Source organism: Protopterus annectens, chromosome 10.part0 (genome assembly GCF_019279795.1).
Source record: "Protopterus annectens isolate FY-2018-M chromosome 10.part0, PAN1.0, whole genome shotgun sequence".
NCBI classification, from domain to species: domain Eukaryota; kingdom Metazoa; phylum Chordata; order Ceratodontiformes; family Protopteridae; genus Protopterus; species Protopterus annectens.
In genome coordinates, this window is record NC_056744.1 from 1,579,668,209 (window position 1) to 1,579,693,437 (window position 25,229).

Below are 25,229 nucleotides of genomic sequence, written 5' to 3' on the forward strand. Positions count from 1 at the left end.
TCTTTGCTTCCCCTCCAGAGGAGTTTTCTATGGGTGAAACCCTACATACTTTGAGAGCATTTCCACTGGGAATGACTATCCTCAGTCCAAAAAGAGACTCAGAGAATTTCTAGATTTGCCACAACATAGACATTTAGCAATACCTCCAGTTCTGGATGATGATTTTATGGAATCCAGCCTAACCCTGATACTTTACCCCCTGCTCCAAGGAAACCAGACAGGTACTACAGAGTTCCTGACTTTCATAAATTTATTTTCAAAAATCCTGCTGCTGACCCAGAAGTCATTTCCCAAGGGCCCAAAGGTATAAAAGCAACTACAGCTAAGAATCCCACCCATTCGGACATGGATTCCCAAGCTTTAGACAGATGGGGTTAAAAAAGTATGCACCTCTGCAACTCTTGACATTAGGGCATTGAATTGCCAGATGTTCTTTGTGTTTCACTGTTGCAGTCATCACTTTTGGGTTATCTGCTTGCAGTAGCCCTCAGTCGGCCTGATTAACAAAGTCTTGGGTCCTGCGTCGGTTGCTGTCTCTTCTTCCATGACGTCAGGCCATCAGGGGGTATAAAACTTGCAGCCGACGCCATTACATCAGTCTTTCTTGCCGTGCCCGAAGCAGAAGCAGTTGGCAAGTGCCGGTCGGCCAATTCCTGAAATTTTCGTTTTCGAGTTTCAGAACTGAAGTCTTCAACTAAAGCTAAGTATTCCATTGGGGAAACTTTTTCTTGCTCCTTACCGATGTCAGCAAAAGTTAATTGCATTACCTGTGGAAAGCAAATACCTTATAAAGATTTTCATTCGTACTGTATTCCTTGCCTAGGCCCTGGCCACGATGTACCATGCTGTCGGTTTTGTGCTTTATTTAATCCGCGCGCTATCCGTCGTCGGTATATGTCGTCGGTATATTTTCGCCTCAAAATATTTCGGTTCTCTGTTTAAATATCCAGAAATGTCAGTTAGCCATCCGACTACCGGGATTCCAAAAAAACACAAGGATAAAGACAGAGACAGGCCACCGAGGTCCAAAACTGCCGACGACGCTTCTCCTAAGCCAGTCGTCAGTTCGCCGGTACTCAGTGAGGCGCTTTCACAGCCTCTGATACCCGCTACTTCTGATTCGCAGGCGTCTACTGAGACCCATTCCGAGTTCGGTATGCCGCGAGATGCTTCAACTATGGAACCTGCGGATGTCTCTACCTTGGATGGGTCTGGAGCCGCTGTGCAGGCACCGGCTTCTGAGGGTGTATTCAGGCCTACGGACTTGCATATTAAACCGAAGCCTCCTTTTTCTTTTCGGCCTAAATCTCGAACCATGCTTATAAAACCAATGCCCAGGCCGCATGCTCAGGCCTCTATGCCTAAAAAACAAATGATAAGAATGGCTGAAGATCTTATAACTCTAATCAGGGGAAGCCAACCTCCCCCTTCTAAGAGACCTAGGACTGAAGTTGTTTATGAATAATCTGACCAAGATTCTGATTTTTCTGATTATTCTGATGATCTGGATTTGCCCTTATCTGCTTATGAGGATTCTGATGCAGAGGACTCTATTCCCTCTGCTTCCCCTCCAGAGGATTTTTTCTTTTGGTAAAACCCTACATACTCTAAGGGAGCATTTCCACGGGGAAAGCCAGGATTTTTCTGATTCAAAAAAGAGGCTTAGGGATTTATTACTTCTGCCTCAGCATAGGCCCTTAGCTATTCCTCCAGTACTAGACATTGTTGATGATGCTTTTTCGCAATCTAGTTTGGCCCCTGATTCCTTGCCTCCTTCTCCCAGAAAACCTGACAGATATTACAGGGTTCCTGATCCGCACAAGTTCCTTTTTAAAAATCCTATTGGGGATCCAGAGACTATTACACAGGGACCCAAGGGCATTAAGGCTTCTACTGCTAAAAATCCTGCCCCTTCTGATGGAGACTCCAGGGCCCGGGATAGATGGGGTAAGAAGGTTTACACTTCTGCAGCCTTGGCCATTAGAGCTTTAAACTGCCAGTTTCATATGTTAAAGTATCAACAACCTGTTATTGGATTGCCTAAATAGAAAATTATGTTGATTCCTGACTGTGCGGAAAATAAAGAATTACAGGATTTAATGCACTCTGCTGAACAGGTTGGAAAACATACTTTGCAATGTGGATTTGATTCTTTAGAGGCCTCTTGCAGGCCTGCTGTTACTGGTTCTGTGCTCAGAAGGCATGCTTGGCTTAAGGAGCAACCTTTACCTGATCATGTTAAAGCTAAATTGTTGGATGCTCCCTTAAATCAGGACCACCTGTTTGGCAACAATGCTGAGTAAGTTCTTAAAAAGATGGAAGATGAAGCTAAATCTATGCAAACTGTTATTTCTTACAAGTTCAGCCTCCTAGATTTAGTAGGCACTGGCCCTCTAAGAACTGGTCCTTTCCAGCCCCTTCCAGGTCTTCTCAAGCCAAACCCAGACATAGCAGAAACCCCAGCTTTCAGTCCCAGGGGGGACACACAAGACTAAGTAGTGGGGGGTTTCCGCACCCAAATCAAGGAGTAGTAAGACTCCCCTCTATGGAAAACAGTCTCAATGACTTGCTTCTAAAGCTTCCAAGCACTTCCCAACTGAATGCTCCTTTAGGCGGAAAGATTGGTCTGCAGGCCAAAAACTGGGAACTCATTACCCAGGACAAATGGGTTTTAAATATAGTGTCCCAAGGATACAGATTTCAGTTCCACACATTACCAACACCAAGCGGGTGGCCAGATCTACCCCAAATCGGTGGGCAGAGGGCCAAAATCAAGTACTCTCTCTCTTAATCATGGGGGCTATTCACTTGGTACCAAAAGAGGAAAAGGGACAAGGGTTCTATTCAAGACTTTTCCTGGTACCCAGAAAAGGCAATACATGGCGTCCTATCTTGGACCTTTCTACTCTAAATACCTTTCTGGTGATTCCAAAATTCAAGATGCTGACTCTTCACCAGCTGCTTCCTATGCTAGGCAAAGATGCATGGTTGGCAACACTAGACTTAAAAGAAGCATACTTGCACATCCCTATCAGGGAGTCTTGCAGAAAATACCTACGCTTCAAAGAAGGCTACATGCACTATCAGTTCTCTGCACTGCCCTTTGGCTTATCTACTGCGCCCAGGGTATTCACAAAGTGCCTTGCTCCAGTCATTGCATTCTGCAGGCAAAGAAATATTCAAATATGCCCATATCTGGACGATTGTCTAATTCAGGCAGAAAGCCAGGACATACTTTTGAATCATCTGGCCTTTGTTTAAAGGGTACTGACTTGTCTGGGATACACTGTAAACGAAAAGACATCGCACCTGGTACCCTGTCAACAAATTATATTCCTGGGAGCAAGCTTGAATACAACTTCCTAGATGGCTTTCCTTACGCCAGAGAAACAGATTCATTTGACAACCTACTCCAAACAAGTGACCACAAAAACCCAGTTATCTGCAAGGCAAATACTGCAAGCCTTGGGGTTTATGGCCTCCTGCATTCTTCTTCTTCCATATGCAAGGTTGCATATGAGGAAACTGCAATGGTATCTCAAAAGCCTATGGTGTCAACATTCACAGGATCTAGAAGCAGTGATTCCTATCATACCCTGCCTACGCCTAGAGTTCCTTTGGTGGGCAGAGGCCTGCCACCAAAACAGGGGGCTACCATTCACACTACCCCCTGCTGCCCAAACCTTAACAGATGCATCAAACTACAGATGGGGGGGGGGGGGGCCACCAGGCAGGGAAGTACATTCAGGGCAAATGGAACCCAAGTCAAATGCGCCTGCATATCAATCAAAAAGAAATGTTAGCTGTACAGAATGCTCTGACAGCCTTCAAGGACCACATTCTTCCAGGACAATTAATGATCAAGATGGACACCACCACTCTTATGTGGTACATAAACAAGCAGGGGGGGGTACACATTCTTACCCCCCTCTGCAGACTAGCCATGGTGTTGTGGAACACAGCTCTGAGCTATCAAGTACATTTACAAGCTCAATTCCTGCCAGGAAAACTAAATACACTGGCAGGCAAACTAAGCAGAATCGTCATGGACCCACATGAGTGGAAACTGGAACCAAGGATTTTCAACATGTTGACAAGCAAATGGGGGAGCCCAGATATAGACCTGTTTGCCTCCCCCCAAAACTATCAGCTGGACAAATTCTGTAGAAGGACTCCCCACAAACCAGCTTGGAAAGTGGATGGTCTGTCCTTCAGCTGGAAAAACCTATCCGTTTATGCTATTCCTCCTCTGCTCTGCTCTCCAAAGTACTACTAAAGATCAAACAAGACAAACCAAGGACGATTTTGATTGCACCAGACTGACCACGCCAAGACTGGTACCCCCTCTTGCGCAGTCTGTCACTGTGGGCCCCATGGCAATCTATTGTCTCAGCAGGAGAACCAAATTCTGCATCCTCAACTTCAAACACTGAATCTAGCAGCCTGGCTAATTACATAATTTCTCCTTTACCATCCCTCAGTAAACCAGTGATGGATATCATTTTAGAGGCAAGGAGGCCTAGTACCAGAAAGTCTTAATGCTGAAAAATGGAAAAGATTCTGTGCCTGGAACCAGTCTCAAGAGATGAGCACAACAGTGCCCAATTGACTTCAGATTTTACAATACTTAACTGAGATGCTTCATAAGGGCCTGCCTTTCTCCTCCAAAATTCATGCTCCCCCCATCTCAGCTCATTATAACACAGAACCCACCCCTCTTCTTTCCTCCACTGCTTAAGCAGTTCCTCAGAGGGGCAAACAATCTGCGACCACCTAGGAGAGGTCCAACTCCAGCCTGGAACTTCAACTTAGTATTGGAAAAGCTCACCCTTCCTCCTTTCAAGCCAGCTGCCACAGTGGACTTAAAATTCCTTTCTTGGAAAACAGCTTTCCTTTTAGCAATCACTTCAGCAAGAAAGGTATCTGAATTACAGGCCCTCATGGCAGTGGAGCCTTTCATCATCTTTCATGCGGACAGGGTGTCTCTCAGGACCAATCCCTCCTTCATGCCCAAGGTGGTATCCAGTGTGGCCCTTAATCAGTCCATACATTTGCCAACCTTCTTTCCTAATCCACTGAACAAAGGGGAATGGATTCTGCACTCCTTAGATGTGCACAGACAACTTAGATTCTACTTGGACAGAACTAAACCTCAAAGGAAATCTGATCAACTGCTGATGGCATTTGCTGCGGGGTCAGAGGGGAAGGTTATTTCAAAGCAAACCATTTCCAAATGGATAGGCCACTGCATTCATTTGCTACAAACACCATGGAAAACCTATCCCACAGGGGATCAGACCCCACTCTACCAGGGCTGCATCTACCTCTACAGCCTTTCTCAGAGGCGTCCCTACCAGGGACTTCCTAGAAGCTGCTACCTGGAGTTCTGTACATACTTTCACCATGCATTACCATCTGCCAATTTTCTCTAAATCCAGAGCTGGCTTGGCCACTGCAGTCTTGCAGGACCTTTTAGCTGGTCCTAATTCTATATAACTTCCTCTTCCCATCCTTAGCTTTGGAAATCTACCCAAAAGGGATGACTGCAACAGTGAAACACAAAGAACATAGTACAGTTGTGGACACTTACCATAAATGTAGATGTTTTGAGTGTATTCACTTTTGCAGTCCTCGTTACCCTCCCTCCAGCCCCCTTCTTTTTTTGGATATACCTCTACTTTCCTTTTCTGTCTTCAAAATCTTTTTGGTGTATTTGCTTTTTTGTTGGAGTTATAACCTTGTATATTTATAGATTTAATTGCTTCCCATTAAGGGGGCACCTGACATCTGGGGCAAGAAAAACTGATGTAATGGCGTCGGCTGCATGTTTTATACCCCTGACTACCTGACGTCATGGAAGAAGGGGTAGCAACCGACGCAGGACCCAAGACTTTGTTAATCAGGCCGACTGAGGGCTACTGCAAGCAGATAACCCAAAAGTGGTGAGTGCAACAATGAATGCACTCTAACATCTACATTTATGGTAAGTGTACGCAACTGTACTTTTCACATGCTAAAATACCAGCAACATATTATAGAACTTATTAAGCAAAAATTATCTACCTTTACAGACTGTGCAGAAAATAAAGAATTACAAGAGTTTATTCATTCTGCAAGCCAAGTCAGCAAACATACTTTGCAGTGTAGTTTTGATGCCCTAGACGCATCTTGCATGGCAGCAATCACTGGTTCTTTACTGAGAAGGTATGCTTGGCTTAAGGAGCAGACCTTGCCTGACTGTCAAATCAAATTGCCCCTTTGAACAAGGACAATCTGTTTGGCACCAAAGCAGAAGAGGTTCTAAAAAAGGTGGAAAAAAAGGCTAAATCTATGCAGACAGTTTCTTTCAAGTACAGCCTCCTAGATTCAGTAGGCATTGCCACTCAAAACAATTGGTCCTTTCCAGCCCCCTCAAGGCCATCTCAAACTAGACCCAGGGGAAACAGACCCCGCAGATTTCAGTCTCAGGGTATGCTGAGATCTAAGCAATGGAGTGCCTCCACTTCAAAAACAGGGAGTGCTAAGCCACCCCCTAACGGAAAGAATTCACAAGGACTTCTCTATACCACACCTCACCTGTGCCCAAATGCTCATGGCCCTAGGAGGAAAACTTGCCCATCATGCAAAAAACTGGACCTCCATCACCAAAGACTGTTGGATCCTCAACATTGTATCCCAGGGTTATAGATTGTACTTCCACTCACTGCCAACCCCAAAGGGTTCCTAGACCTTCTTCCAAACCAGTGGGCAGAGGCACAAAACCAAGTTCAGTCCCTGCTCTCCATAAGGGCAATTCAACCTGTTCCGGCAGAACAGATAGGTCAAGGGTTCTATTCCAGACTTTTCCTGGTACCCAGAAAAGAGGGCACTTGGTGCCCAATCCTAGATTTTTCCACTATAAACACCTTCTTGGTGGTAACAAAATTCAAAATGCTCACCCTTCTGCAGCTTCTTCCTATGCTGTCGAAAGATGCCTGGTTAGCTACACTAGACCTAAAAGAAACTTATCTGCACATCCCTATCAGGGACTCATGCAGGAAATACCTATGTTTCAGGGCAGGATCTATGCATTATCAGTTCTCTGCACATCCCTTTGGCTTATCCATTGCTTCCAGAGTATTCACAAAATGCTTGGCCTCTAGCCATTGCTTACTGCAGACAGAAGAAAATTCAAATTTACCTATACTTGGATGATTGCCTGATTCAGGCAGACAGTCAGGAACAGCTGTTGCAGCACCTGACATTTGTAAAGAACCTTCTAACCTCCCTGGGGTACACTATCAATAAAAAGAAATCAAAACTAGTCCCCAGTCAAAAGATTATATTCCTTGGAGCAAGCTTGGACACAGCATCCCCAGATGGCATTCTTTACTCCAGAAAAACAAGCCTGACAGGCTACTTCGCTCAAGTGGCCACCAAAACCCAGCTATCCGCAAGGAAAATCCTACAGGCCCTGGGGTTCATGGCCTCTTGCATCCTAATTCCATATGCCAGACTGCATATGAGGAAACTTAAGTGGTACTTAAAAAGTCTTTGGTGCCAACATTCTCAGGACCTGGAAACCGTCATACTTATCATGCCTTGTCTAAGGATAGAGTTTCTTTGGTGGACAGCAGCACACTCCGCTCAGACCCTAACCACAGATGCATCAGACTATGCCTGGGGGGCATACCTGGATGACAAGTGCATTCAGGGCCACTGAAGCCCAAGTCAAACTCATCTGCACATCAACCAAAAAGAGATGCTAGCTGTTCACGCTCTGACAGCTTTCAGGTCCCTATTCTCACCAGAACCCCCTGCTAATAAAACCAGACAACACCACAGTTATGTGGTACATCAACAAGCAGGGAGGAACCCACTCTGCAGGCTAGCCATGGCGCTGTGGAACACGACCTTGGATATGCAGATTCATCTGCAAACTCAATTCCTGCCAGGCAAACAAAACTCTCTGGCAGACGACTTAAGCAGAAATCTCCTAGACCCACACGAGTGGTAGTTAGACCCACAGCACCTTCAGAATTCTAATCCAGAAATGGGGGAGCCCAGAGGTGGACCTATTTGCCTCCCCCTGCACTCACCAGCTCCGCAAATTCTGCACCAAAACACCTCACAGCAGGGCCTGGAAAGTGGATGCCCTATCCTTCCAGTGGGAAAACCTCTCAGTCTATGCATTCCCCCCTCTGCCTTTTCTCTCAAGAATATTACTCTGGATAAGACAGGACAGACCAGGGGCAATCCTGATTGCCCCGGACTGGCCATGCCAGCACTGGTACCCACTACTGCTCAGCCGGTCACCGGTGTCACCCTGGCACCTACCCCAGATCCCAACCCTCCTCACTCAGCAGGGGGGAAAGATCTTGCATCCACAACTGCAAACCATGAATCTTGCAGCCTGGCTTATTTCTTAAATTCTCCCCCATTGACCAGCCTAAGCAACCAGGTTCTGGACATCATTCTTGAAACCAGAAGACCCAGTACAAGGAAATCCTATGCTGATAAGTGGAAACGGTATTGTTCCTGAACTCGGTCGAGAGGAGAGGACACAGTACTGCCCTCCTTACCTCTCATCCTGGATTACCTAGCCAACGTACTCTACAGAGGCCTTTCCTTCTCCTCCATTAAGATCCATGTCGCTGCCATTTTGGCTCATTACAACACTGAGCCACCTCTCTTCTCTCACCCTCTAATCAAGTTCCTGAGAGGGGCAAACAACTTAAGGCCACCAAGGAGAGCACCCACCCCTGCTTGGGACCTTAACTTTGTACTGGGAAAGCTCACGCTACCCTCATTTGAACCTGCAGCGTCAGCAGAGTTAAAATTCCTCTCTTGGAAAACAGCCTTGCTTCTGGCCATCACTTCAGCTAGAAGAGTGTCTGAGCTACAAGCACTTATGGCTGTGGGTCCCTTCATTATTTTCCATGCTGACAGGGTTTCCCTCAGGACTAACCCTTCCTTTATGCCTAAGTGATGTCCAGTGTGGCTGTCAACCAATCTATTCATTTGCCAACATTCTTCCCTAATCCTCAAAATAAAGGGGAAAGAAAGGATCCTGCACTCCTTGGACGTGCACAGACAGCTCAGAGTCTACCTTGATAGGACTAAGCCCTTCAGAAAATCTGACCAGTTACTTGTCAGCTTTGCACCAGGGGCAGAGGGCAAGGCCATTTCAAAACAAACCGTTTCCAAATGGATAGCACACTGCATCCATTTCTGCTACAAGCACCATGGGAAACCAACCCCTCAGGGGTTCAGAACACATTCCACTAGGGCAACGTCTACCTCTACAGCATTTCTCAGGGGAGTCCCTACCAGGGACATCCTGGAAGCTGCTACCTGGAATTCTGTACACACCTTCACCAAGCATTACCACCTACCTACCTTTTCCAAAATCCAGGGCAGGTTTTGCAACAGCAGTCCTGCGGGGCATACTAGCCAGCCCCAACTCTTCTTGACTGCCTCCACCCTTTCATCAGCTTTGGGAATCAACCCAAGTGTGATGACTGCAACAGTGATACACAAATAATATAGTATAGTTGTGTACACTTACCATAAATGTAGATGTTGGCGTATTCACTGTTGCAGTCCTGGTTCCCCTCCCATTCCCCTTGTCTCTCTCTCCCCTCTCTATCTGTTACTCACCCCTTTCAGGGGTATTGGTATTTACTTTCTACTGGTAGTGTTTTCCCCACCATAACTTAGCTCCCTATTTGGGGCAAGAAAAACTGATGTAATTGCATCAGCTGCCTGTTTTTATACCCCTGATGACCTGACGTCAGTCGTAGAGCGACAGCGACCGACGCAGAAGTACTAAGTCTGTGGTATTTGGGCAGAGTGAGAGCTACCTGCAAGCAGATAACCCAAGTTTGATGACTGCAACAGTGAATACACTCTAACATCTACATTTATGATAAGTATACACAACTGTACTTTTTTGTCGTTGTGTTTAGGAATTACTTTTGCACAGGTAAGTCCTGGCCCTGTTTTTAAATTGGATTAGAGACTTATCTGAATGTTACTTAGCTGTTGCCGCCACCAATTTTCCATTGTTGCTGGTCACCTAGGTTCAGTTTTTCTCCTTTACATGAGTAATTTGTTTTTTATACTTTGGTTGGCACTTCAGGTAAAACGGAAAGAACCATCAGAAATGTCTGAGGAGAATGAACAGAAACGTCCACGTCCTTCAACTCCAGCTGAGGAAGATGAGTACGGTAAGTTTCATTGAGTTCAAAGCATTTCTTCTGTGATTAGCCCTATTGCATATGTATGGACACTTAAAAATCCAGGAGATATTTGCCATCTACATTAATGAAAGTTTTAGGAAGCTGGTTGTAGTGGGCTGGAAATGCTCATTTTATATCCCGTTGATGGCTGGTTTCCTATTGATGTATGAGAGTTTTACTACTTAGTAAAATTAAGAACCCTCTCATAGATTTAATCATGCTGGGGGAGATAGAGAAATAAGATCAAATGTGTACCAAAACTGAAAAATTATGTGCTAGCTTGCTTACTATTGTGCAAATGAACCAGCGTCAACACTAGTTAGCATTGCAAAAGTCCCAGCTAGTTCTGAAGTTAATGGTGGTAGGCTGGTTGGTTTACTTACAGTTGGTTTGGTGTAAACATTCTAGCCCATATTTATTTTATTCCCTAATTTGGAGCTCCCTAGTGACATTTTCATTTGAAAAGTATTGCTGTTTCATTTTTGTTTTTTTGTAATAAGTATGACTGACTGTTTTGAGTCCCCCCTCGTAATGATTGTGACCATGGGGTTTAACTGTATTTTGATAAAATCTGGTTTGGTGTGTATGGGGGCTTGACCTTTCACAAAAAATATGCTTTTAATCATTTTTATTGAGCTGGGACTTCAGCTGTTTTGTTTCGTCCATTTGAAGTTTCAGCTATCCAAGTTTTGATGAAAGCATGGAGGCTCAACACACTGGAGTGCAATATATTTGGGGTTTACGCAGCCTACGTTTGGTATACTATAGCTATTGAATGAATAGTTGAAAAGTTTTGGCGCTGTGAGAAAGCTGAAAGCTATTGGTCATGCATCTTGATTGATGACAGATGTTGTTGGTATGGTAACAAGTATCAGCAGTTAATTACTAGATCGAATTTTAGAAAGGTGGATAGTTGGATCATTTCTGGAGACTGGAAGGTATATGATAAGAACAGAGGGGAACTTAATGAAAAGTCTAAATGAGCAGTGTTGGAGGTACAAAGCAGTTCAGTTTGTAAGGAATGCAAAAGTCTCTTGAAAGTGGGTTACATTGGGGGTGGAGAAAGTTAAGATGCAGCCAAAGTTATTTCAGTTCTTGAATTATGTATTAAGTTTGAAAGATTGTACTACACTGATGCTGACGTAGAACCAGTGTCTGGATCCGTCAGTATAGATGCCCAAGGTTTACTGAGGATAGAATAATCAGGAGGAAGAGTGAGGTTTGAGGGAAGGCAATACCTGAGCAGTTTATGTAATGCTGGGGTGAATGACCGTTGTTAAAGTGAAAGAAAAATTATTTGCAATACATAATGTATGTAAATAAGAATGTTAATGTTTTTTTTCTATTAATGTATGTGTGTTTATGCCTTAAGTGATTTTTTTATTAAAGTTTTTAAAAATGTTTATTAAGGATTTAATGCTTGCTGACAAGTTTATTCTGTAAAAGGCAAAAGAGTATCTATCTGACTGTAGCAAGATATTCCCTTCCTTATTGCTGCAGTATTTTTATACTTGTGGCTATCCTGCAGAGGATAGCCTAACTTCTGACCAGCATACCAAAGCCTTTACACCTTCCCAGCATCATTCAGACATATGTCCAATTTGCAAGGTGTAAGGTAAATATGTGATGTATGGATTCCTAATCCTCAGAACTTCTTTGCTGCCAGTCTGAATGCTACTTCTGAATTCAGACTGTATGGTATTCGCTGAGCTGGTTCTTCTACTGAGCCTAACATAAATGCCCCATTGTAGTCCCTTCCTTTTTCTTTTCCTCCTAATAGTTTGCTTTCATGCCATGAAGGGGGAAATGTGAGTGTGGGAGGCAGATTCCCTCATAAAGGCAGACGCAAAAAAAGTGTGTTTTTTGTTTGGATGCTATGCACAACCGTACTCATTGTGAAAACTGTCAAGCTTTTGACCGTAACATGTACAAGCATGCAAAATCTGAAGGTAATGCTACTCAATGCTAGAAGTCTAAACCTCAAAATGCACTCTCTCGAGGCACTCCTTAAAATGGAGAATATTGATATTTGTGCAGTAACTGAAACCTGGTTCAAGGCTCCAGAGAGCACCCCTGCAATACCAGGTTAAAACTCATATCACACTTTTCGACCACTAAACCAGGACCGAAGCACTAAAGGTGGAGGAGTGTCCATATTCACCAAGGATATTCACAACACCATGCTAGTTGCCCAACACAATGCGTCTGAAATTCTCCAGGTGCAACTAACACTAGGTAAGACTGCAATCCAAATTGTAGCTTGCTACAGATCCCCCACCATGCCCCAAGATTCTCACTACACCTTTCTAAACTTACTGGAAAATATTAAGATACAACCAAACACCCTAAAACTGGGTGATTTCAACTACCCTACCATTAACTGGGAAAACTATTTGTGTATCAACACCTTTGCCCACTGGTTCTTGGAATTCATAAATTCCAATACCCTGGATCAACTAATTCATAGTCCCACCAGGGGCTCCAATATCCTAGACCTGGTCATTACCAACATGAGAAATCAATGCTCCACACCTATGGTCACCCCATTGTTGGTCAGGTCTGACCATAAGCTAATCACCCTTGACATCCACATCCCTCCCCCACCCCCCAGTAAGGAAACCTCCGTAAAAAAACTTCTCCAAAGCCGTCTTCATGCTACTCAAGTCAGAAGTGACAAACTTCATGTCACCCATGCAGATGAGAACTGAAATTTTGAGTGCTGAATCCTACACTAAGGCACTGTACGAGCACATCCACTCATGCATGAATTGTGCCAGCCCAAATAGAACCAAGACACTCTCATTGAAAAAAAGGAAGCCAATCTGGTGATCCCCTGCCATAAACAAACTTTACAACAAAAGGAAGAAACTGTTGCAGAAAAGAGGAAAATCCCAGGATGCAAAAAAAATCCCTTACCAGCCTCAGTAAGAAGCTGAGATCCCTCATAAAATTCTCCAAAGCTAGTTACGAAAATAAAATTACCAAAGATTCCAAAGACCACCACAAGGCATTCTATAGCTGTGTCAAGAATCTAAATGGCACTGCTCAGATCTGCTCTGAGCTACAACAGAATGTCATTAAATACCACAAATCAAGTGAAAAACAAACCACAGTAAAAAAACAAACAAAATGAGCTGGAAACTGCAATCCCAAAAGGAACCGATTTTATTAGCAAACGCTTTCGGAGAGCGCAGTGTCTCTCCTTCTTCAGACATAAAAAAAAAAAAAAATACAACGGTACTCACTATCCTTATATACAAGTATACATTAGGCAAACAATTAAGCCTAATTAGATTAGTTAGCAAATTGCTTAAATGCGGTTCACTCCAACACCGAAACATATACAAATCAATACTGTATTGCAAATATATAAGCAATAGAATGAGGACATAAACAAATAATGATATGTCGACCCCTACTTAAGACAACCACTACTTTAAAATAACTTGTGTTGCACCTTAATAACACCGATCCTAGCATTTTTATGATCCTTTATAAACATCACATAAAATGTCATTAAATATACTGATCCCAAGGATATTGCCAATATCCTGGCAGATCGATTCAGTGCTAACTTCACCCCCCTCTCACCCCTTAAAGGGCCCATCTCAATGCTGAAAAATTGCCAAATTCCGGTAATGAACACACAGGTAAAAAACACCCTCCAAACCTAAGAATACAGCATCCATGCAACCAGACGACATCCCGGGCTGTGTACTACATGAACTACAAAATGAACTGGCACCTCACTTAAGTGTCATGTTTAATCATAGCCTCACCTCAGGCTTCGTGCCCACTGAGTGGCGCATTGCTATAGTTATCCCACTCCACAAGGGGGGGATCTACCTTAGATCCTGATCAGTCTAACAAGCCTGATCTGCAAGGCCATGGAACGTATTACCATGGAATTTATAAACAAAGACATTGGCAACCTTTAAACACTGGACTCCACCCAGTTTGGGTTCGTGAAGGGCCGATCTTGTCTCCTGAACCTGATTGAGTCTCCAGAGCTGTGGACGAGGGTAAGGCAGTCCACACAGCCTATCTGGACCTCGCCAAGAGCTTTGACAACATCCCCCACTTTGGAATCATAGATAAACTTACTAAAAGCTGCGCATTAATCCCTACATCACTTGATGGGTTGCCAACTGGCTTAATGACAGAACCCACACTGTAAAAGTAGCCGATTCCAAATCCAACTGCAGACCAGTGACAATTGGAGTACTTCGGGGTTCAGTCCTAGTAACGCTCTTGTTTGGCATCTACTTCTCTGAAGTACAGGCCAACACTAAGGGACTCTGCCTAACAAAGTTTGCAGATAACTGCAAACTGGGAGCCATTATTGAATCCCCAAATAATGTGGATATTCTACAAAAGGGCCTTACAGAAACAGATGCTTGGTGCCAGAGCCATGGGCTCAAGCTCAATGCCAAGAAATGCATAGTTATCCCCTTTGGGAAAAAACATGTACCTGTGAATTACCACATAGGTGGCAGTAAACTAAACACCAAAAGTGTGATGAGACTTTGGGACACAGGTGGACAGTGGTCTCACCTTCGATAACCACATCACCACAACAGTCAGGAAATCATTCTATGTGGCACACCTTATCACTAAGGGCTTTTCATCCTGAAAAAAGGAGGTCATTGCCCCACTGTACTCCTCCCTCATTAGACCCATTATAGAATACCACGCCCCGTTTGTACCTCACAAGACATCTGCAACAACTGGAAAGGTCGCAGAAATACCTCACTAAAAGAATCACAGGCCTAAAGCAGATGCCCTATGCTGGCCGTCTAAAAAAAAACTCCAGCTATACTCTGTTGCATGTTGTCTACTCAAAGGCAGTCTCTGCTTAACATACAAGGCCATGTCAAACCCAGAGCTGTTGGACATGCTACACTTAAAGAAATCGCAATCCCTCAGAGCCACACGCTCCAGGGATCTAAACCTTGTCATCACAATGAACAAAATATGTTGGAGGGATAAGTTCTTGACCCAGAGACTCCCCAGACTCTGGAATAGACTTCCCATACATGTCAAGCAGAGAGAGCCTCTTTGGCCCTCTTCAAAAGGAACCTTGATGATTGGATGGGAAATAGGAAATTCACCCCAGGGATCACGTCAAACGCCCTGCTAGACGGGTCCAGGGGAAGTAAATATTGTGGGAAGAACTAGCCAGGGAATTGTTATGGCTAGGATTGTATAGGCCCTAGGGCCGATAGCCTAGTACCAACCTATGAACCTAAGACTCTGCAGTTGTTTGTCTTCCCCCTCGATTTGTCTACAGATTCATAACCCAGAGGCTCCCTTCACTCTGGAATAAAATCCCAGTCCAGGTTAGGCAGAGTCCCTCACTGACTCTCTTCAAGAGGAATCTTGAGTGGATGGGAGATCGTAGGTTTACCCCGGGTATCACTTCTGTGTCACTGTTAGACAGAGGCACAGTATACTAACCTCGAAAAAGGGCATAGCAAAATAAATTTAAAATGGGCGGCGAAAGCCAAACACATTCTGGCTAGGCTTATAAATGCCCTAGGGCAGATAGCCTAGTATGAACCTATGAACCCAAGGTACTATGGCTGAAACCGCCTACCCCGAAGTTCAGCTGCCTCTTAAGAAGAAAGCTAAAAGAATACATATTGAATCTGCTGCTGTCCAGCCTCCACTGGACATCTCTCAGATTGGATGAAGATCTCAGACCGTGGCCTGTGATGATGCCAGTTCTCTCTGCAGCGGCCCATTTGGGGGACGACATGGAACTGCCTTACTTGCACATCCTGTGAGGCTTTGCATACATCTGGTACAGATGTTGAAAGGGAACCACAGCTGATTACATCTAAAGGATCTAGGAGAATTTCTCAAATTTTAGTTAGGGAAGAGGCGCTTGGTACCCTCATTGAATCCAGAAAAAATCTGACCCTCCTAGATTTGTTAAGACAGCTGTTCCTGTAAAAAAAAAAAAAAAAATTGAAAACCAGACATGTGGCTGCTTTAGCTAATGGTCCTTCAAAGACTGACAAGACTTTACTGAAGTGCTGTTTAATGCCCTTATGGCTTTGAAACCACCACATGGGTTTGTATGTCCCTATGGCTGCTGCCCCTTGATCATCCACTCCATCTTACAGAAAAAGGGATTCTGCTTCTTCTGTTTAGGAGTTGGACTCTGGTGAAGCATCCTTAGTGTATTCCTCTCAAATGTACTCTCCTTTGGCGTTTGGGATTGATGAAGAGGATTCTTTGTCCCCTTTGAGGAATTATCCTTTGGGGATAAAGTGATTCATATGATGGAGGGGGACTGTTCACAGGTATAAGATGTTTAAAAGTTGTTCTATGAGCTTTTGCAAATGGATTCATCCAGACCATCTGCAGTCAGTCCGGTCTTTAGGTGCCTTGTTGAACACTTACACAGCAGCATCTCGGGTTCTTGACATTCAACTTCCAGCGACTACGAAGCCAGGCAGATTTTATAAAGTACCTTGAGGTTCATAAATATTTGTGTAAAAGCCTGTCATCTGATCCTACTGGGGTTTCTGTGTCCACAGCTAAGCCATCGAAACTGCCTGTCTTTTCCAAGTTTCTACCTTTTGACAAGGACAGCTGTGCTATGGAGAGGTATGGGGGGAAAGCATATACTTCTGCTACTTTGACTTTTAGGACCATTAATTATCAGATCCACAGGACTAGATGTGTCCTGTCTCTTCTTTCTTGGCTGGGAGTTGGGAGTTTCTGACTTGCCTGATTCAGACAGTAAGACATTTCTCTCCCTTTACGGAGCTGTGCCTCTCAGAGAGTCCACCATTCCATTAAATGCAGTTATGATGAAGCTGATCCTCCCTCTAGGGCATCTGCTTCTGGTTCTGTTATGAGAAGATACTCCCGGTTGCTGCTGCAGGCTTTACCTGATGACGTTAAAGCCAAACGTTTAGATTCTCCCTTGGCTAACTGGAGCTAGACTCTTTTTGGCACTGCTGCTGTAGAATTGTTTAAACCCTTGCGGGATAAGGATAGGGTTATGCAGGACCTCAAACAAATTTTCTTTCTCCTATACCTATGTTCTAGAGGAACTAGTCTTCAAAGCCTTCTTTTGACCATAGACAGCGTGCTAGAGGTAAAAGTCTTTCTAAGCAGATCTTCCTGGATAAACCCACTCAGAGTTTGAGGGGGTTAAAACCCCTCTTCCTGATAAATCTGCCTTTGTCTGACATCCAGCCACCCCTACCTCTCGGCCAAATTCCTCTTTCCCCTCTATTTTATTGCAACATTTTTCTGAAGGTTCCTTCTTTCAGGATGTTGTCTGTTCAAACTCTCTTCCCTCTTTTGCTTTCCCAGCCTTTTGTGGTCTCCCTAGATTTGAAGGACTCTTACTTTCATATTCCTATTCATCCTGTTTTTTTTTTTTTAGGAAGTATTTGCTTTTTCTGTTTTTTTTTTTCCCCCCTCTCACTATCAGCTCTCTACTTTGCCTTTTGACCCTTTTATAGTTCCAAGGGTATTTACCAAATGTCTGGCCTCAGTGGTATTTTTTTTGCAGACTTCAGGGAATACAAATATTTCCTTATCTGGACAACGTTTTTATTCAAGCTGCTTGTCAACTGCTCCTGCTTCAGAATGTACACTTCACTATGCTTCTGTTCTGCAGTGTGGGATTTACTCTCAATCTCAGTGTTAGCGATGGCTCTCTCTCATAACCAAGTGTTTTTAGGTTGCAGGATTCAGACCATCCACTGTTGCTTCTTTTCTACCTCTTGAGGTCCTTGCCTTGACAACTTATTTTCAGTCTCTTTTTTCCAATTCTCCCTGCAGGGGAATTTCTCTGAGCTTTGGGGTTCATGGCATCCACCATTCCCATGGTTCATTTTGCCAAAGTTCACATGAGGAACTTTTAGTGGTATCGCAAGGCGCTCTTACTCCAATGCTGCCACCTTCTGGAGTTTCCAATCCTTTTACTGAGTCTCACTATGCTGCTGGATTTCATAAGATCTTCCTAAGTCCCGCCAGCCTTTTATGGTTAACTGAACCAGGAAAATGTAGTAATAACGAGAGTCCATGTGGTGTAAAACCCACGTGTAATCTAGAATAAATATTGAGGGCTTTCCTCTCAGCAGAAGGGACTTCATCAGAATGCAAAGTAAAACATCTGTCTAACATTTAAATAGCACTTCATTCATCTTGTTATCCCCTATAGACCAATAAGAATTCCTTTTTAATTAGAAGGAAAAACTCAAAAGTTTTAACCCCTGATGTTCTCGTGAAGTGTATGTAAATGCATATGTATACTTTAAAATACCAGTCAAATAATGAATACAAATATAAAGTTAAAAAACACAAAATATTTTTCTGTTTTCTGTTTGTATGCCCTTCGTTCTGATAAAGGTATATGAATATACAACATTTTGATTCTATGAAACATGTAACAAAAAATATATGTCTAGCCTCTGTCTGGTTTCTCCTTTAGTGTCAGTGTGATGGTAATGGACTCATTCAAGCCTGGAGGAAACATGGCAGCTAATCTAAGTTGCCACAGTACCTCTCTTTTATTCAAAATGTTTTTCCAATCCCCCTTCTTGGATTTGGAGTCACCTGTTCAATGATTCCAAATCTAAATTTAGTGAAATTCTCACAACTAATGGTGTGTTTAAACAGTGCATTGGTGTCCTTTTTGTTTTGTCCATTACCTTATTTTCCAGTAGCCTTTTGATGTTACTCCCTGTCTTATGGGTAAATGTAGGTCCATTAACTACAGCCTTATCAATTTCAGGATATATTCTAAAAATATTCCAGTTTTTCTTCAAAATTTCCTTGATTTTTCCTGTCATATTGTTATACTGTAGAATACATGCTCTATCAAATTTCTTGCGATTCATGTCCCCCACAATGTCTGAGTTAACGCGAACATTCCCTCCAAGAAGTGGTTTGTACCCGTTTCCCCATTACATAAATAACTCATGCATAATGCCATCCACCAGTGTGCCCTGGGTATCCTCTCTCACTAAACATGATTTTCAGTTTGTCAAACTCCACCCGTAGATCATCTGAATGGGAAGTCATGCATGCCACCCATATAACCTGCCCTGTGATGATCATTTTCTTTTGAACTATAGGATGACAGCTGGTGAAATATAAGTAAGAATTACAGAAAGTGTCCTTTCTGTAAATATTAGATTTAAATCCCCTCTGTACATGGGAAATGGTGGTGTCCAAATAACTGATACTATATGGATCCCATTGGTGTGTGAACACTAGAAAATTACTGGAATTACTTAGATACTTGATAAAACATACAATATCTTCCTGTTTACTTTTCCACAAGATAAATATATCATCCAGGAATCTTATATAAAATTGGATGTTTTTCCAGAACTCACAGTAAAACACCTTTTATGGTTCCTGTTCCTACTCGAGCTGTACATGGATGCTTCCGATCACGGTTGGGTAGCTTCTTCCAACAGTCTGAAAATTCAGGGTCTCTGGTCCCATCAGCTGATGTCAGACCAGATCAGTAACAATGAGATGAGGATTGTAATCCTAGCTGTTGCCTTTTCACTCTCTTTTTGGGTTCCATGTCTTCTAAAGGTTTTTACAGACAATACCACAGTCATGTGGTACGTCAACAAGTGGGGGAAACAATCTTATCTTCTTTGTAGGCTGGCCTTTTCAGACTTGGGATTTTGTCATCAACCAACACTCATTTTTGTAGGCAGTGTACATCCCTTCAGAGCAGAATCTAGTGGCAGACTATATTAAGTAGATCCAGGATGCATCCTTCTGAAGGATGCTTCATAGACAGGTGCTTCTAGACATTATCCATATGTGAAGTATTCCTCAAGTGTATCTTTTTACCTCTTCTCTGAACAGACAACTTTCTCAGTGTTGTTCCAGATTTGCAAGTCTACTGGCTTGGAAAGTAGTTGGCATGCCTTCCTGTTGGAAGGGGATGTCCGAATCTGCCTGTTCCATTTTTCATTTGCTCCCCAGGGTTTTGCACAAAGTTGTATGGGACGCACTCAAAATCCTGCTGATGGCTCCCTTTGTGCCTAGACTACACTGGTTTCCCCTTCTCTTTCATCTGGCCAGATGCAGTCATCACAAGCTACCTCATAGGATTGATCTTCTCACACAATACAAGGGGTCTCATTCACCCTTATTTATCCCCACTTCATCTGATCCTTTGCGTGATAGGGTTTTGATTCCTTTTAGGTACCACTTTTCTGAGGATTTGCTTCAGGTTTTGCAAGAAGCAAGAAAACCCAGTACTAGAAAATCCTATGTGGTTAAATGGAAGAGATTTTCTATTTGGTGTCTGACCATGACCAGGATCTTTTTTTTTCTGTGGGGGTTCCTACATTCCTTTCTTGTGCATGAATTGCTGAATACTTATTTGGATTATTCTTCTGCCAAAGATCATTTATCAGCTGATTCTGTCTTACCTGCCTTTGAATCCATCTTTGACTTCTAATTTTGAAGTCGAACAATTCCTTAAAGGCATTCCTCTTTCTTGAGACCTTAATTTTGTTCTTGAAAAATTAACTTAGTCCCCTGTTGAGCCTGCCTTTTCCTCTTTCCTGCAGCATTGTACTTGGAAAGACTGTTTTATTAAGTGGCTCTTATTTCTGCCAGTACAGTTTCTGAACTTCAAGCCCTCATGGTGGTTTCTACTTTTCAATTTTTTCACAAAGACAGGGTATCTCTTCGCATGATTCCTTCATTTATGCCCAAGGTGGTTAATTTGTCCTTGAATCAGTCTATTTATCTTCCCGCCTTTTTTCCTTCCCCACAATCTGCTAGTAAGAAGTTACTACACACCTTAGATTTACATAGATACCTTTTGTTGTATCCAAGTAATATTTGAGCTGTCAGAAAATCTGATTAACATTTTGTTTCCTTCATTCCATGAAGATGGGTTGAGCAGCGTCTAAGCAAACCATCTCCTTCTGTAGCTCTAAGGCCATTTCCTTTTGTTGTTCTTTTCATGGCAAACAGCATTCTTTTTCTGTTTGTGCTCATTGTGCTGGGGCATTTGCCTCTTCTGGTGCTTTTTTCAAGGGTCTGGATACTAGATCCATCCTGGAAGCTGCTACTTGTTTTTTGTTCACACTTTTACCAAACATTGCAAGTTGAATGTCATTTCCAGGGCCAGGGCAGGATTTGCCAGGGCTATCCTTCATATGTTTGTGGAGAGTTTGTCTCTGCCTTCCTCGTGTCATACTTTTCAGTAGCTTTTGTACTGCCCCAAGAGTAAAGAATACTGCAACAGTAATAAGGAAGGCCATAGTACAGTTGTGTAAGATCTTACTGTGATGGTAGATGTCTGACTTCTCACTGTTGCAGTATCTGGTCCATCCCTCCTGACCCCCCCCCCCTTTTTTTTTCCTTTGCCTTTCTGCTAGCTGAGGGGTTTCTTCTGACATTGATATCTCCTTTTAGTTCCCTTCCTGGAATGGGCATATTTTCCCCCCAGAGTTGCTGTAGTTCTCTTGGAGCACTTGTTCTGAAGGTTAGGTGTCTGTATGCCACATATGTATCTTATGCCTTGCCCATGGGACACGTGTTTGATGTACAAAGGCGGGAGGGTGTAAAGGCTTTGGTATGGTGGCCAGATGTTATGCTGCCCTCGGCAGGATTTCCCTAGATATAAAGAATACTGCAGCAATAGAAAGTAGGATATCTACTGTTATGGCAAGATTTTGCACAACTGTACTTTATTTTGAAACTTTAGAAGTCAAGAAAAAACTAGTCAGAGTTTTCAGAAATCAGTTTAATCTGTGAATGCTTGGGAAAAATTATTCCCTTTGTTATGATGTGATAATATTTTAGTTCAGTCCTTTAAAAATGGAGGCTGCCTGGTACCCAACAGAGTCTAAATGTTTTATTTGCTTTCCGTCTTAAAATACTCAAGCATATCTTTAGAACAGGGTTAGTTGAGGAGTTTGGTAATTAGGTTGTCTTAGTAATCTTTGGGCTCCAGAGTTGTGTTTCAGCCTAGGCTGTACATTTTGCACTGATTCATGTAGTTGAAAGGTATGCTTGTGTCAGAAAGTGCAAATTTTATCTTATTTATTGACTCTGTTTGGTCTTGAACAAAGATAAGAGGAAGGCTGTAGAAACTCCAGATTGCATATAGCATGCCACCAGATTTAACTCATGTTGATCAGTGCCTTGTGCGAGGGCTGCTAGCCTGGCTAGGTAGAATTTCGTAGATATTCTGTCATTTGTAAATATTATTATAAGCCACAGGCTTGTTCTTTTAAATGTAAGAAAATTGTGTTAAATGTTGAATGTTAAAAATTTAACAGTGGACTCTGCTGGAAGAAAGCCGATAAGTCAAGCATTGTACGACTGATCTCAAACTCGGAGCCGTGATGTCTGGACCAGCAGATTCTTTCTATTGTTTTGAGACCAGAGTTAATTACTAGATTTTTACATATATATTGTCTTTAATTGCTGTGGTTTCCTGACCAAGTGCAAGATCAAAGATATGTTAAACTCTGAGTTTCTGTTAGCCTAGTGATGTATTACAATTTAAAAGACTGAGAGAGAGAATTTTGGATTTCGTCTAAACCTGACAAAACTCACCAGTACTCTGCTTTTGCTCTCTATGTAAGTTTATTTAGAACTGTGATTGCTCTTAGGAAAAAGAAAATAGTAAGTTTAGTCTAGCTGTTTTCTATAGGTTAGTCAGAACTATTCTACATTATTATTTTAAGTATTTTCTTGTGATGTCTGAACTCTAGACTAGCATTGTGTAGTAAGAAGTATTGTCTTGTGTTTTTATTATTTATTATTAAATATTTTTAAACGTTTCGACTGTGGCTATTTTGTTTAGAGATAATTTAAGCTCTAGAGTATATTGCATGTATATAGTGATACTGTACAAAGCCACTCCAATAAGCCTTAAAAGTTCTGGTCACACTAACTGGATAATAATGTTGCACAGTAATAATTGGACACCCTTTGGTAAGGGCCTTTTTAGTAGCAGATATTAGGGGTTATGGTGGCAGTGGATTACTACCTTATAGCCTGGGTAGAAGGGGCATACCTAGTGAACCTGTGCCAGCCTTCCACAGGAGTGTCTGTGTCTTTGTATATAAATCTTATCTCAAAAGTGTGTGTGTGTGTGTGTGTGTGTGTGTGTGTGTGTGTGTGTGTGTGTGTGTGTGTCATCTACTTGGGCAGGGACACGAAGCACTGGTTGGACAGAAGGATTGCTGGGAGGACTTGGCTTGGAACCCTGGCTAAGGACTCCACTCTATAGCTGTGCCAGTGGGGAGTCTTTTTGAGGGTCTGGGGAGAAAGGGAGAAACAAGCCACAGATTGACTGTGATCTCTCTGTGCTCTTAAGGGAAATTGTACTTCACTGTGTGTGTATTTGTTATCCTTCCCAATGTGGACGCCCCTCAGTGGTGTTAGTGGGGAGGATTGAGGCTCCTTGATTACTGGGCCAGGGCCAGGGCTTGGGTGTCACACCTTGTATGAAAAGGCATGGGTTTATGTGAAAGTACTGAAAACTGCTATCATCATTGTGCATGGAGATGGGACATTTATCAAGGCTGTTTTAATTGTTCTATGTTTTATCTCAATCTTATGAAACCTTCCATTGATTTATTTTTATCACAGTGTGTGATGCCCCTAGGGTGGGGACGACCTTTTTCAACATTTTTGCATTTGCAGGTGGAAGAACTGGTGACCAAGAGAGATGCTGTTTTTGAATACATGAAAACTTTCACCTTGTCTTGACATTTAGCAGTGGTAATACTGATGCTTTGTTGACTGGGATGGACTCGCTAGGCCTATGATTATTTTTCAGGGGAGACGTAAGGTGGTCCTTATATTGACTAGGGGAAATTTGTCCAGAATCATGTAGTAACCCCCCTACTTCTTTCAGATGTCATGAGGTACTGAAGGACTGGTGCTGGCATTCAGAGGAGAGAAGTAATGGAGAAGAATGAAAGGAGTACTCTGAAAAATAATGCATTTGAAATCCTGGAAATTGGAAGTGGGGTTTTATTTTCCTAATATGATTTTGGTGCAAATGATGAATTAGTTGATAATGTCGTTCTGTATTGGAGAGAAGCAGTAGAAGGGTGTTTGATCAGCTTGCATTTAAATGCTGGGGATGATGGATGCAGTGAGCATAATGTTGATGGTAATATCTGAGGTGAATAAAAAGCAGCAGCATATGCAATGACATCATATAATAGAGCAGATGATTTTAAGGGCATGAGCTTTTAAAGAGCATCACAGTCCTGAGGAGTAGGTGGAAGACAAGGATATCTCATTATGTCGTATATGTTCATCATATTGATCACTGCTGTGATAGTTTTAGCTATATGGGTTATATCCTGCCAAGCGTGTAATGGCTGGCCAGCTTCTAGAGCATCAAGACACCTTCCACACACACAGACAGTAAAGCAGCTTGAGCTGAGCTGACTAAAAAACGCATTTGGGTGTGAAGGCCTTCAGAGCTTTACTGCTGCTGAAAAGTATGTTCCTCTGATGCTTTTGATGATCGACAATCTGCTTGTGTTTTCCTTTGCTGAACAGAAGTTCCATTTGGGGAAAAAAGAACTTCCATTTTTCTTAATTTTATTGATTATTTAAAGCTTAGGAGTGTTAACAACGACCGCCACCAGTACTGTTGGCCAACAGGGTGCTGGCGGAAATTGGGCTACTGTTGGCCGAAGGAGAAGAGGAGGGCGAAGGCATGCCCGAAGGCAGGAAGATAGGAGGAAGGTTAGGAGTGTAGCAGTGAGGGTAGGAACTTTGACTGTTGGCAGTATGACTGGTATAGGAAGAGAGCTAGCTGATATGATGGAGAGAAGGAAGGTTGATATATTGTGTGTGCAAGAGACCAGATGGAAGGGAAGTAAGGCCAGGTGTTTAGGAAACGGGTTCAAATTGTTTTATCATGGTGTGGATGGCAGGAGAAATGGGGTAGGGGTTATACTAAAGGAACAATATGCCAAGAGTGTTTTAGACGTGAAGAGAGTGTCTGACAGAGTGATGTTT

At 42.9% G+C, this 25,229-nt stretch overlaps 1 protein-coding gene across 1 annotated transcript in view; it reads left to right on the forward strand.

The window, feature by feature from the left end:
- SETD1A (SET domain containing 1A, histone lysine methyltransferase) overlaps positions 1–25,229 on the forward strand; it is a 1,410,167-nt gene that overhangs the window by 607,143 nt on the left and 777,795 nt on the right. Inside the window, exon 6 of the mRNA XM_044086230.1 lies at positions 10,121–10,208. Within this exon, the coding sequence (XP_043942165.1) occupies positions 10,121–10,208 (88 nt within the window). The remainder of the gene's footprint in view (positions 1–10,120; positions 10,209–25,229) is intronic.